Genomic DNA, 13,373 nt, shown 5'->3' with positions numbered 1-13,373 from the left:
AAAAAAAAAAAAAAAAAAAAAAAAAAAAAAAATTAACTCTATGTTGAAAAATGACAATGCCTTGACTGGATGATCAAAACACTCCCCACCAATGAGGTACGGGAGGACTTTGTACACTTCTAGATATAAACCCCTAAAAATGACACGACTATAATATCATACCCGTGGAGGTATATACTAAATCCAATCGTGAATAGACAAATTCAAAGTGAGAAGTTTCTATGAAAAAAACATTTCAAGACTAGTACATTGTATTCCATACTGAAGCACTAGTATATATAACATGAATAAAGGATCAAGTGACAAAATTGAAATGTGGGCAATAAATCAAGGCAGAGCTGGTGAGATAGCTCACAGGACTAAGTGCCTGCTGAGGTAAACTCAGGGCCAGCAGGATCGATCCCCGATCCTGCATGCCATGCTGGCCCCACTCCCAGGGCACACTGAGCCAGCAACAGAGTCTGGGTGGTGTGGCACATGCCTATAATCCCAGTGCTAGGGAGGTTGAAAACAGGAGGATCATTACCAGTCTGAGCTGCGTAGTGAGACCCTATACCAAATACATAATGAAAAAAGAAAACAAAAATAAAAAAATAAATCAAGACAAAAGTACCCTCTCAATGTTATAAATTCCATAACGTTGCTAACATCCTTATTTTCAAGACATAGAAAGCTAACTATTTAGAGGTAAAGAAGTACTATATATTTAACTTACTCAGAAATTATTCAGCAGAAAAAACGTGTGTGGAGACAAGAGACAGAAGGGAAAATGAGAGAACATGCAAATGGGCAAAATATTACCATCAGGTACACAGTCTGCCATACCCTTGCAACCTTTCTTTTGGTATGATGTTATTTCCAAATTTACTAGTAATTTTAAAATTCTTACTGCTGTTTTTGCTCTCTTGCTTGTTTCTAACTTTTTGTGTCTTTTGCCACTTCCCTTATAACCAACTTTTCCCTTGGGGTTTTGCAGTACATCTACTCTTATTTCCACTGGCTTATCCAATTCCTTTCCCATTCTTTCTTCCTTACTGCAGGTTTTGCTTCTTTCTCTGGTGATTCAGCTCTCATTTTCCCAATGTTCTTTCACCTGCCTTTATAAAATGGCATCCTCTCTTATGTCTCTCTTTGTCACTGTTCCCACAAGAAGTGCTTCCATTTCAACAATTATCTTTGGAGGCCAAGTTGAAGTTCCTAGCTTGGCAGCTACATGGCTAAACCGAACAGCAATGGCTCAAAATCAGTCTGATGCCAACAAGTAGAGATGTGAGGAGATTTGGTGTGCCACCTTGCCTGCATGACAGGCAGAACTTCTGGAAACAGCCTGTGTGTTTACAAATAGCTATTACCAGGAATGCTGAATGAGGAAGCACCTATACAAGGGGTTTACTGCTGGTACAAACACTTCCTCCCCTAGTAGACAAGATTCCCCCAAGCTGACATGAGCAAGCTAGTGCCAAGTGCTATAAGCATAATACTGAGTATTTCAAAATGTTATACTTTAAAGATTGTACGCTTACGCCTTCTCTGTCTTGAAAGATTTGTCACATGCTGGGCAGTAAAGATCATCAAGAAACTCAACTTCTTCGGCCTCATCACTGTCTTTACCTGTGAGAAGAAAGCTTATTGTAAGAATCTTGTTTGGTCAGAAAAGGGGTCCCCAGATCCCCAGGCAATGGATCAACACAAGGCTGTTAGGAACCAAGCTAAATAGCAGGAGGTGAGGGCTGGGCCAGCATGGGAAGTTTCAGCTTTCCATTGTTCACGTTACAGCCCAAGCTCAGCCTCCAGAAGGATCAGTGGGTATTAGAGTCTCACAGAAGCACAAACACCACTGTGAACTGTGCATGTGAAGAATCTAGGTTGCGCCCTCCTTGACAATGTAATGTCTATGATCAGAAATACAGCTAAGGTTGGTGACGCAAGTGCTAGGGAGGAACTGCTAGTAACTGTATAATTATTCCATTAAATAGTACAGTGTAATAATAGAAATAGAGTGCACAATAAATATAATGTGCTTCAATCATTCTGAAAACATAACCCCACATCCCATCTGTGGAAAAACTGTCTCCCATGAAACCAGTTCCTGGTGCCAACAAGCGGGGGACTGTGCATTAGAACACACATCTGATGTATACTAACAAATTATGCCTTTTTATTAGGGACCTAAGGTTGCACTAAATTAGAAACTAAAGTTTGTTATTTTGGGGTTTTTTTTCTACTTCTTTGCTAAAAATAAATGGCATCAGGATTTAAGCTGGCCTTTCAAAAACACTGTATTATAAAGGCAGACTTCAGAATAAATTGCCTCTCCTTTGAAATTCTACTCACAAGAAGATTCAGAAAATTCTCAAAATCCTGGGTGTAAACCCAGTTTAGTGCCTCAGCCTTGTAATCCCAGAACTCTGGATTCTGAGACAGGAAGATCATTATGAGTCCAAAGCCAGCACAGACTACACGGGGAGATCAAAGTCAGTCTGAATTGCATAGCAAGAACCTGTCTCAAAACAAAAAAAAACCAAACGAAACAAACAAAAAACCAAACACCACTCTATTCTTATGTACTGAAACTTAGCTTACAATATTGTATCATTATTGGATAGGCCAGAATTACACGTAGAGTCTAGTCTTTGAAAATTTTTTTCATAAACTGAAGCCTTGGCAGACAAGAATAAGGAGAAAATGTGGTACACAGATATTTTCAAAAATCCCTCTCCTTTGCCTTTTTGAAGTCACTCACCTGTATTCCAGTGACAGAGACAGAGAAAAGAAACATGGCACAACCAGGGGAACCTCTCCGTAAAGATACAAATGAGAGAGGAACTGTTTGTACATACTGCGAAGATTCCTGCACAGTATCTGCTTTTCTGAAAATAGTTTCTATGAAAACCTGAGCTACTGCTTAACTGCACTGTATATACTAGCTGGCCCGTGGGTCACACCTGTGAACATGCTTCCCTGCCATTTTACTGATGCAGTCAGAAGCACAGACCATTTAAAACACAGGCTGAAAAGAGTCTGTTAGACCAAATTGTCTGAGTTGAACATTTTGATATACTGGTTTTATGAGGACCAAACAATACTTTAATTATTTGCCACATTTTGGAGATAACACACACACACACACACAAAAACCACCCAATTAAGTTAAAAGCAAACAAAAAAATTTAAAACTGGCACCATCTTGGCAACAACTGACTGGAGCACTGGCGCTCTGGGTTTTTACCCTCTCTAGTTCCTTTTTTAAAAATTTATGTATTTGGTGCAGGGTCTCACTATACAGCTTGGACTCATAGTGATCCTTCTGTTTTCAGCCTTCCCAGCACTGGAATTACAGGCACGCACCACCACGCCCAGACTCGGGGGCCAGCTCAGCGCATCTGGGGGCAGGGCCAGCCAGTTCCTCGTTATTTGAAATATTGGTCCCTTTACTGACTCCCTTTATTACTCCCTTTACTGACCAATTTGAAATATTGGTCCCTTTGATGGCACTACGCATTAAAGTGCATATCCTTATACACAGGTACATTTTCCAAAATTTTGTAAGAAAACAAGAAAAATTACCATCCTGTCCATCTTTGAGCTCATGTTCCTCTATTTTAGTTTTATCTGATCCATCTCCAAACTCCTTTTCATACTGTGCCTCCATCTCCTGCAGCTCCTTCTCCATACTGGCCATGGTCATCCAGCTCTGTTCTCTGTACTGCTCAGCCAGTCTAGACATACAAAGCACAGTGCATGAATGCTGATGATTATGTCTGGTTTTCACTTCAGAAGCTAAGGTTGATATCCATCCCCTAGAGAGCTCCCAGTACTTACAAACCTCAAAATCTATAGTCAGTCAGAAAAAGGCAGAGCCACTGAAACCCATCACCTGCTTCGTTTTAATTGCTCTTGCAGATAATATTCTAAATACATTAGCAACTTTTTAAAAGTCATCAGATGAATTTAAGTCCTAACTATCATGTAATACACTAACTTTCAAAACATGATGAGTGAAGAGAAATTTTAATAAAGAAACCATATGTAAAAGAATGCCATAGCGAGGCACAGCGGTATACATCTGTAATTCTGGTTAATTTAAAGAGAGCAAGACAAGAAGATCACAAGTTTAAGGCCAGGCTCAGCAACATAGTCTATCTCAAAACAAAATACAAAGGCCTGGGAATGTAGCTCAATGATAGAGCACTCACCTAACATGTCAAGGCCCTGGGCTCTGTCCCCATTAGGGGTGGGGCTATAATGCTCTACACTTAATACTTTCACAGTAACACTGAACGACATAATTTTAAAGGAATGGAAATGAACTGAGTATCCCAGAGTACCAGTAAAGAGGAAGCACTGAATGGTTCAAAAGCAAGGCTCTGGAACTGAATTCCTGGCCCAATTTCCCAGCTGAGTGACTTAACTATTTGACTCTGGGCCTATCGGGCTCATTTCCTCATAAGAATGAGGAGACTAAAAACCAGAAGTTACCCTACAAAATTGCTGTCAGGAAAACACTTAAATTAGAGTCTTATACAAAGAACAAACTCAGTTAACATTAGTTATACTTAAATTTCATAGGAATCTGAATGACCTCAGGAATAAAAGAGCTTTGAAAGAAAATATCCAAATTGAAACTTTTTACAGTCAATAAAAAAACGCTACCTAGATGCAACAACTTAGGGGGAAAAAATGGAATGGGGCCAGAATGGCAAATGAACTAGTTATGACAACCACAATGGTACCCAATGAGGTCCTTCTGCCCCCTGATGATGCTGAGAGGCTGAGAACAGGAGCCAGCACACATCACATACTTGGCCTGCTTGAGCTTCTGCTGCCGCCTCATCTCTTCAGCCTTCCTGGCCTTCTCAGCATTCTGTTCTTCTACAAGCTTCCGATGAGCCTGTACTCTCTTGTCTCTTCTACGAATAAAAGCTACCAGCTGGCGCACAAGCTCATTCTTCTCTTTCCTGGCCTTGTCTCGAATTTTTTTGTTTTCTTTTTCCATAGCTCGCTTTTCCCAGCGGTTTGAAGCTTGCCGTGTATCATATTCTTCCTTCCAGGCAAAATTCTTTTGAGTACAGAAACTCTGCCAATAAGCATAGAAAGGGTGGACTACCTAGTGACAAAGCAAACAGGTAAAATTCCGAGTTTTCTTTTACTGAAGTATTTGTAGAAAGACATTCATATTTACACATTACTCATGCAAAACATCTTCCAGCTATATTAGTCAGTCTTTTTAAAGCTTTCCAGAATAAATCAGTCTTCAAAAGATTTAATAAGAAAGGTCTTTCTGAGCACAAATGAGAACAGTACATAAACAAAAAAGGAAAACGGGGGGGAGGGGGTCCACTAAGAGAGCTGCATGTTCCTTTACAACAGAGAGGGGGAAAAAAAGGTCACAGGCTAAGACTAGCATAAGTTTTTTTAAATCAGAAAAACCAAAAAAAAAAAAAAAAAAAAGAACATGATAAATGCTAATGATAGGACACAATACACTATTTTTTTACCGTATCATAGTCACTCTGGGAGTCTCCAAAAGTTGGAAAATCGTCAACATCCTCCTCTAGTACAGATTCTAATTCTTCCTTTGCAATCATTTCAAAAACATTACGATACACTGTGTAAAAGCCCTGAAAGATCAGAAACACAAATTCTTATGTTTGTATTTTCATTGTAGAATTAAGATTTTAAAATGTAAGATGATAGACTTTAACACTGAAAAATTACAGTAATCAGGTACAAGTACATTTAGTTTCAAATGGAGGTTTTTGATGTGCTAATAGTTTATATACAGAGAATATATTTTTAGTTTTTAGCTTCACTTTACATTACAGATTAATATTTTTAAATTTTCATTTGCAACTTAACTGCTTGGCAAGAAATTAAGGGTCCATTTATCTTACCTTTTCATCATCTCCATAACCAGAGTAACAGGTAACAGTGAAATAGTGAAGCAAATCTAAACTGTCATCTTGGTATTCTCCGTCAAGCCCTCCTTTAAGTAAGGCCTCTCGATGATTATCATACCTTTAGGGAAAAAAAAAGGCACCACTAATTAAAGCTAAATAAATAAAAAATCAAGAGGGCTTCTTACTCTGAATCAGCCAAAGTATTAGTAGATGTGTATTCCCCTCACCTCAAATGTATACAGCCCAAAACCAAACACTTTTAAGGACATACTAGAATAGAGAAATTTAAATCTTTCACAGAATTTCAGATTAAAACTATGATGGAACATCTAATATGCTATATAATACTAGCCCATGTGACTAGGGAATGTCTATGATTCTCCCAGAAAAGTTGTTGCATTTCCACAAGAAAGATTACCAAGCAAGACAGCAAGAACATAATCTGCCCCACAGACTAACTACACACTTGTAACCTGGTAATTTATCAATATCCACTAGCGGAAGACCCTTATGTGTACATAGATTTAAGTAGGAGGTTTATACGCCCACATTACTCTCCATAGTAACTCGTCAAATGCAGTTATTATCATCAAGCAGGAAACAGAAGCTCGGCATTATTCGATAGTATATTTATGGTCCATAACCAGCAAGGCAGAATTCAAAACTAGGTCTCCTGCACTAGCAGGACCAGGCTTCTTGTCATGGTGCGGTATTACCTCCAAGTAACAGCAGTTTCTAGGTGGAGCTTTAAAAAGACCATCTTGGAAAAAGAAACAACTTACATCTAGGAAAGAAGCTAGACAAAAGGAATTCAGGGGAAAAAAATCTTGTTTAAGAGAAAGCAGCAGAGGGGGCCAGAGAGATAACTCAATAGAACCTGAGTTCAATCCCCAGTTCTGACAGAAAAAAAAGAGAGAGAGAAAGAAAGAAGCAGAAACCTAAGGTCAGATTTCTGAATTTCTTAAAGAAAGCTTAGGATTCTCTAATTTTCCTATAAAAATTTTTGGAAGAATTTTCTTGACAGCCTTTCTCTCTTGACAGGCAGTTGTTCTGTATTTTTAACACAGAGATGACTTGTACAGTATCTGCAAGCAGGCTCTTGCATGTCAGGGCTGAAAAGATATCCCTTTATAGCAACATGTTTATTAAAAATCTGAAAACTGGGGCTGGTGAGATGGCTCAGCGGTCTGGAGCACCTACTTGGAACAAGCTTGGCAAAGCACAGGGACCGCGGTTCAATCCCCCAGCACCACATGCCAGCCAGCCCCGCCCCCTGGTGGGCTGAGCTGGCCACACACACACACACACACACACACACACAAATAAATACAACTTTAAAAAAAAATCTGAAAACTCAGAACTTTAGACATGGTAATTTTTATTTGAAGCAGATTAAATCATCAGATCATTGTTGGTAAAACTATCTATCACAGAAGTAAAAGTCTAACAAATTTCTTCATATACATTTGTTCTCTGGAAAGTACTCTTAAACTGAAACACTTTAAAGATAAGTCTGTAAACAATTTCTAACAATAATTTACTGCTGACTTCATAACTCTGTCATATGCCAAAGGAACATCATTTAGAGAAAAATCATTTGAAGTATCAAAATTAAAACTATGTAATATCAAATTTTCCAATTCATTACCTGTAAGGTCAAATAGTTGGAATAATCATCTCTCAGGTTATTCCCTACTCCAACATTTCATTTTATATGGTGAACAGGAACATAGCAAAATCACTTAATGTATTAAATGAAAACAACCCCATGTAGAGAACTGCTACCAACAACAAAAGAAGGGAATGCACAATAACACAAAGCTCACCATGCTCTTTCCTGAGGGTCACTCAACACATCATATGCTGCTTGGATTAATTTAAATTGTTCAGCTGCTTCTGCAGCATTATCCAAATTTTTATCTGTAAAAATAAAGTCAGAGAAATTTAGTCATCAAAAAAGCAGAAGACACACTGTAAATGAGACTTCTTCCCCCCAAATGTTATAAACAGATGAAGAGTGTACAAAATAAAGACTAGGGAAACACAGATATCCCAGATTACAGCTAATAATCAGGACCTAACACAAGCATTTATTTTTACCCTGTGCTGTATCACTGGACATTCAACCTAGAAAACCTTACACAGTACACATTTCATTTTCAGAAGGAGTAAAATAAATATCAGTTACAGAAAGATTGTTATGTATTTAGTGCTAATTATGTTTAGCATTCACACTGCTATTAAATTTTTATCAATGTATATCTAAAATAGGTAGATGGATGATAGATAGCAAGGTACCTATGTTCACAAACTTAATTCTTTTCACACAGTTCTGGTCACAAACCAAACCAAATTTCCTCATAAGGTCAACAATGGGCCTAACCACTGAATTTGATCTGGTTTGTGACCAATTCAGTTTGAGGCTAGAATAGTGAAGTTATCAGGGTCACCTTCTTTCCTTAACTGTGTGCTTCATTAACCACCAAATTCAGAATGCACATTTGCCTCAGCCTTGGGGCATTCCATAGCCATGTAACCAACAGCAGAGGCAGACATACCGATACTTTACCTTTGAGATGAAGTTATGAAAGACTTCAGAAGAAAGTTATCGTAATGGTTGTTCTAATGTGTCAACTTGAGAAGTGAGAAGTTTAGAAGCTTAACTGACTCAGCAGTGGGCCATCATCCTCACTCTGTAAGCATCCAGAGCTTGTGAAAGAGGAGGGCTCCTGCATGGTGAGGGTGGATAGCCTGGGGGGCACACAATACAAGGAAAGAAAAGAGGCTTGCTTCCCTTCTCCTGTTTTGCTGTCCTCTGCAGCCTTGATCTGCTTACCTTGTGCCATGCCACCTTGTCTTAGGGCTAGCTCAGTATGGGCTGAAACTACCACAAACCATGAATTATAAATAAATCCTTTTCCTTTAATTCTGAGTGTCAAGTATTTTGCCTCAGCAATGGGAGAAAAGCAACCAAGACACTTAAGAAGTTATGAAAAATAAGTGTTCATCTTGGGCTCCGGCCCTGTCTTACTTAGAGCACTGAAGGAGTAGGCAAATGTCACAGCAGGAGGAGCTCAGTAGCCCAAGAAGAGTTCTGAGTAAAGTATGGAAGACCCTGGGGCCACAGGCAGTGGAGAGCTAAGAGTTGTCAACAACCTTATGCTGATCTATAAAAGGCTCAAGTCAACAACCTCTGACGTTGCCAGTCCTATGCATAACCCACTACTATTATGAACTACTGGACTATATTGGATTATTTTGCTGAATTCACTCACCTAAAATATTTAAATGACAATGGAATACCCTTCTCTAACAAAACTAAAAAAGAGGGGGGATACAAATGAAGGACCATTTTGTATCTGTACATACAAAATAGGGTAGATATACAGCTACTTTCTCTTAATTCAATGAGAAGAAAGATTTGTACTAATAGTGTTTGGACAGGATATCATGTCTGCATCTTGTACTATTAATAACCACTGTGAAGACAACAACATGTAATGTATTAACTATTGAAACTGTCCTATTAATCGGTTTTAAAACTGTCTCGTTGCTATTTGTTTCTCAAAAAAATTAATAAAAAATACAATTAAATTAGAAAATCAATCTTGTGGATGAACCTGGAAGCAGCCTGCTTTCACAGATGATACAAATTCACAGAAGTTGAACAATAAAATCAGGCAGCAGACCATTTCCAGATTCTGAGTCTCAGATACTATGGGAACCTACATAATGAGTAGATGCTTGCTGTTTCTATTTGTGGTCTTAAGCCCTAGGTCATCGCTAACTGTTACACACTAATAGACAACTAAGACATTCAGAAAGTAAGCTATTTTTCTTAAATTTTTTTTAAAATTTTATTTGTGTGTGTGTGTGTGTGTGTGTGTGTGGCCAGCTCAGCCCACCAGGGGGTGGGGCTGGCTGGCATGTGGTGCTGGGGGATTGAACCGCGGTCCCTGTGCTTTGCTAAGCTTGTTCTAAGTAGGTGCTTTTAGACCACTGAGCCATCTCACCAGCCCAAGTAAGCTATTTTTGAAGCAACTATGCAGCCCACCGAAGTTCTTTAACTTACAACTGAATACCTTGGAACAGGCTACACTATGATGACAGAAACTTACTCCCTGGACAGTGGTATAGATTTACCATTTGTGTAACTAGCTCTAGAGGGGAATCTTGCTACTATTTCTCTGACCCTGTCACACTGATTCCAAGTCCTACAGGTATCCTTCTGTCTAACACAGAACTCTAATACTTTTGCCAGTATGGCAATTTTCCATGGCTCTTCTTACTAAGATGCTTGGACATGAAACGCCTCAAAATGAATACATCACATAAAAATAATCACCACCCCACATCCTCACTATACACAAGGAATAACACAATGTGAAACAAACAACTTGCCATAGTGAGTCCAGCTGAAGACAGCTCTCACATAGTCTCTTGGCCCACCTCATCTCTGCCTTGGGCACTCCCATTTCCTATGTCACACCAAAATTCTTTACTAATCATACAATCCAAGATAGAAATTAAAAAAAAAAAATCCCTTGTTCCTAACACTGTAATTTTAATCACCTTAACTAGTTACTTAGCTGGTAAGCAGCAGCAGATTTGTCATGCTGAGTGAATACCTGACAAAGCTTCAACTACTGTTTACTGACAAGCTATTTACTAACTGTGCAATTGCTTACCTGGCCATGCTCATCTGTTCCCCAGGCTTTCTTTCCTTCCCTCCACCTGTATTCCCACTTCAGGTATTTACCTAAGTGTCACTTCTTCATTGACTCATTTCCTAGATGACTTGCCCTATCTTCCATTCCCACCCAAATGTGGTCCAGGGCGAGTACCTGGGATTACGAGCACCTTATATTTACCCTCACACAGCCCTTCTCTCACCAGCTGAAACTGCCCATTTCCCTATGTCTCCTACAGAATGAATATGTCATCAGGGAAAGGACTTTTCCTGCCTCACTCCCATGGCACTGGATTCGGAAACAGCTGTCAGGTGAATTATTGAAAGCCTGCTTTCGCAACGTATGATCTCACTACAAATGACTGATAATATTACTGGAGAAGGGGCTGGGGAGGTGGCTCAGTGAAATAAGCACTTCCCTGGCAAGCGCAAGGGCCTGAGTTCAATCCCCAGTTCCGCAAAAAAAAAAAAAAAAATAAATATATATATGTATTACTGGACAATATTCTCAGTTCCTCCATAAAAGAAACAAAAGTAATTTCTTTCCTTTTTTTTTTTTTTTTTTTAATAACACAGAAAACAGCGTTCCTACGAAAGAGTCACATTATTTTTGGATGTAAAGCTTAGCCCCAGAAATACTAACACAATTCCTCAAACATTTGTTAAGTGATGGACAAAATAATGAGTCTGCTAAGCATTCCAAAAAAGATAATGAGCCTGCTAAGCATTCCAAAAAATGTGTCCCAAGAGGAGAAATACACAAGCACATTTACAACCAAATGATATTTAGGATGCCATGAATTACAATTTCGAGAAAAGATATTTTCATTCAGCTCCAGATAGCTTTGGTTTCAAAGTGAGTATTTTAGTAACATTTCCATGCTTTGAACGGATTCTGAATTACTCATGAAATGTGGTGATTTTTGCTTTGTACTAGCTCTCTCACCTAGACCTTACTGCTACCCCTAGCCTGGAGCCTGGCCTGGCCCTAAGTGTCTGTGGCAACCTCTCCATGTTTGTCTCCGGCCCTCTTCCAGCCCTCAGCTGTCTTCATGGTACCTTCCCCCAAGACATCAATAAAACCAGCCAAGACTCCCATTATTAGCAAAATAAATAAACCATAGTTCTCAGCCTAATATTTAAAGTCTTTTACAATGATTCCGAACTACACTTCAAAAACGCTTGTTGAGGGGGCTGCGGAGATAGCTCAGTAGAATAAGAACTTGCCTGGCAAGAGCAAGGGCCTCAGTTCAATCCCCAGCTCTGCCAAAAAACAACAACAAAAAACATTTGTTGCAAGCAGATGCAGGGGCCAGGGGTTTCATCCCCGAGACCTATAGTGTTGGCCCTACCCCGGGGGCCCGCTAAACCAGCAGTTGAGACTGGGCTTGGTGGCTTGCTTGCCTGTAATCCCAGCTCTTGGGAGGCAGTAAACAGACAGATCACTATGAGTCAGATCTAGTAGTGAGATCCTGAATACCCTGTAGGCCCTTCCCTAAAATACAAAAAAAAATTTAAAAAGTTTGTCTTCAAAATTATGTATGCTTTTTTAGTCAGAGAATGAAACTTCTGCCTTTTTCCCACCCAGAAGATAAACTCCCAACTTCTAATTCCCATCTCAATTTCTAATGGTAATTCCCCATTCCTCTAAGAATATGCTCTACACTATGAGTTCTAACTTAATAGCTTTGCCTACAATTTCTGTCCAACTATGCCAAACATTTATCTCACTTATGCCTTTATTTACACACACACACACACACACACACACACAATTTGTATGTTTAATTCCTGTTGATACTTGTGTAACGTGTCACTAACTCTATTTCTTATTCCATAACCACAGACAACCCTTCTGTCTCTGGGGCCTTACATTTCTGGTGATCCCAAACTCTTATTTTTTCCATATAAAGTCCCTTTAGGCTAACTGTCACCTGGTAGGTATCTAGAGGGCCATTCAGTTTCGCTTACCCAAATACCGCAGAATCCAGCCAAGCCCCTCGGTGGAGAAGCCTCACTGTCGCAGGGAGCACGGACAGACAGCTCGCTCCCGGCATTCCTAAGGCATGTACTACTTACACTATTAACCCAACTCCCAAATACGCACGTTGAGACACACAGCGTGCACCTGTCAACTCTTCTATGTGTAAGGCATGTCTGTCCAGCCAGATTTTGAGGTCCTATCTTAGTCTTTCTGAATCTACACGCTACACTCGGTGTGTACTGGAGATTAACGTTTACCCATTAACGCTAAAACAAAAGCTCTTACTAGAAACCTCAAACAACAGATTCTACTACTCTCTTCGGCTCCGATCAGATTATTTCGTAAAAATCCCACAGGCCTGGATTACAACCAAACAAAACATCCAAAGGAAACACACTTAGAAGGAAAGAAGCAAACTTCACTAGGTTCGAACCGATAATAGGAAGAATCACGTCCAAGCTCAAGAACGGCTTGCGCGACCAGCCTGTGGAAGAAAAACAGCACTTGTCCTTGTGGAAAAGACTTTTTCCTTGCCCCCGCCGGCTCAATTTCAGGAAGGGAGCAGAGGGGCCGTAGTCCGGCTAAAGGACCGGGACCCCGACGGGCTGAAGAGGGCGGGCTGCAGGGGTCGGGACCCCGCGAGGGCGTCGGGAAGGGGCAGGCGGGAGGCCCGGGCGGCGGCCACCTACCCGGGTGCCATTTCAGGGCCAGCTTCCGATAGGCCTTCTTGAGCTCCTCCTCGCTGGCGTCGCGCCGCACCCCCAGCGCCTCGTAGTGACACTTCATCGCCGGGCCGCGC

The 13,373-nt window shown here is 40.1% G+C and overlaps 1 protein-coding gene across 1 annotated transcript in view; it reads right to left on the bottom strand.

The window, feature by feature from the left end:
• The window catches only part of Dnajc21 (DnaJ heat shock protein family (Hsp40) member C21), a 48,185-nt gene extending 34,818 nt beyond the window's left edge, over positions 1-13,367 (bottom strand). The window contains exons 1-7 of the mRNA XM_023707458.1: positions 13,264-13,367; positions 7,727-7,820; positions 5,895-6,018; positions 5,499-5,621; positions 4,803-5,107; positions 3,568-3,719; positions 1,524-1,611 (exon numbers count right to left, since the gene is read on the bottom strand). Coding sequence (XP_023563226.1) covers positions 1,524-1,611; positions 3,568-3,719; positions 4,803-5,107; positions 5,499-5,621; positions 5,895-6,018; positions 7,727-7,820; positions 13,264-13,360 — 983 coding nt within the window. The 5' untranslated portion in view covers positions 13,361-13,367. The remainder of the gene's footprint in view (positions 1-1,523; positions 1,612-3,567; positions 3,720-4,802; positions 5,108-5,498; positions 5,622-5,894; positions 6,019-7,726; positions 7,821-13,263) is intronic.
• Between the last annotated feature and the right edge of the window lie 6 nt (positions 13,368-13,373).

This window comes from Octodon degus, unplaced genomic scaffold (genome assembly GCF_000260255.1).
Source record: "Octodon degus isolate 3935 unplaced genomic scaffold, OctDeg1.0 scaffold00293, whole genome shotgun sequence".
Classification (NCBI taxonomy): Eukaryota; Metazoa; Chordata; class Mammalia; order Rodentia; family Octodontidae; genus Octodon; species Octodon degus.
This window is presented reverse-complemented; position numbering and strand designations above follow the sequence as displayed.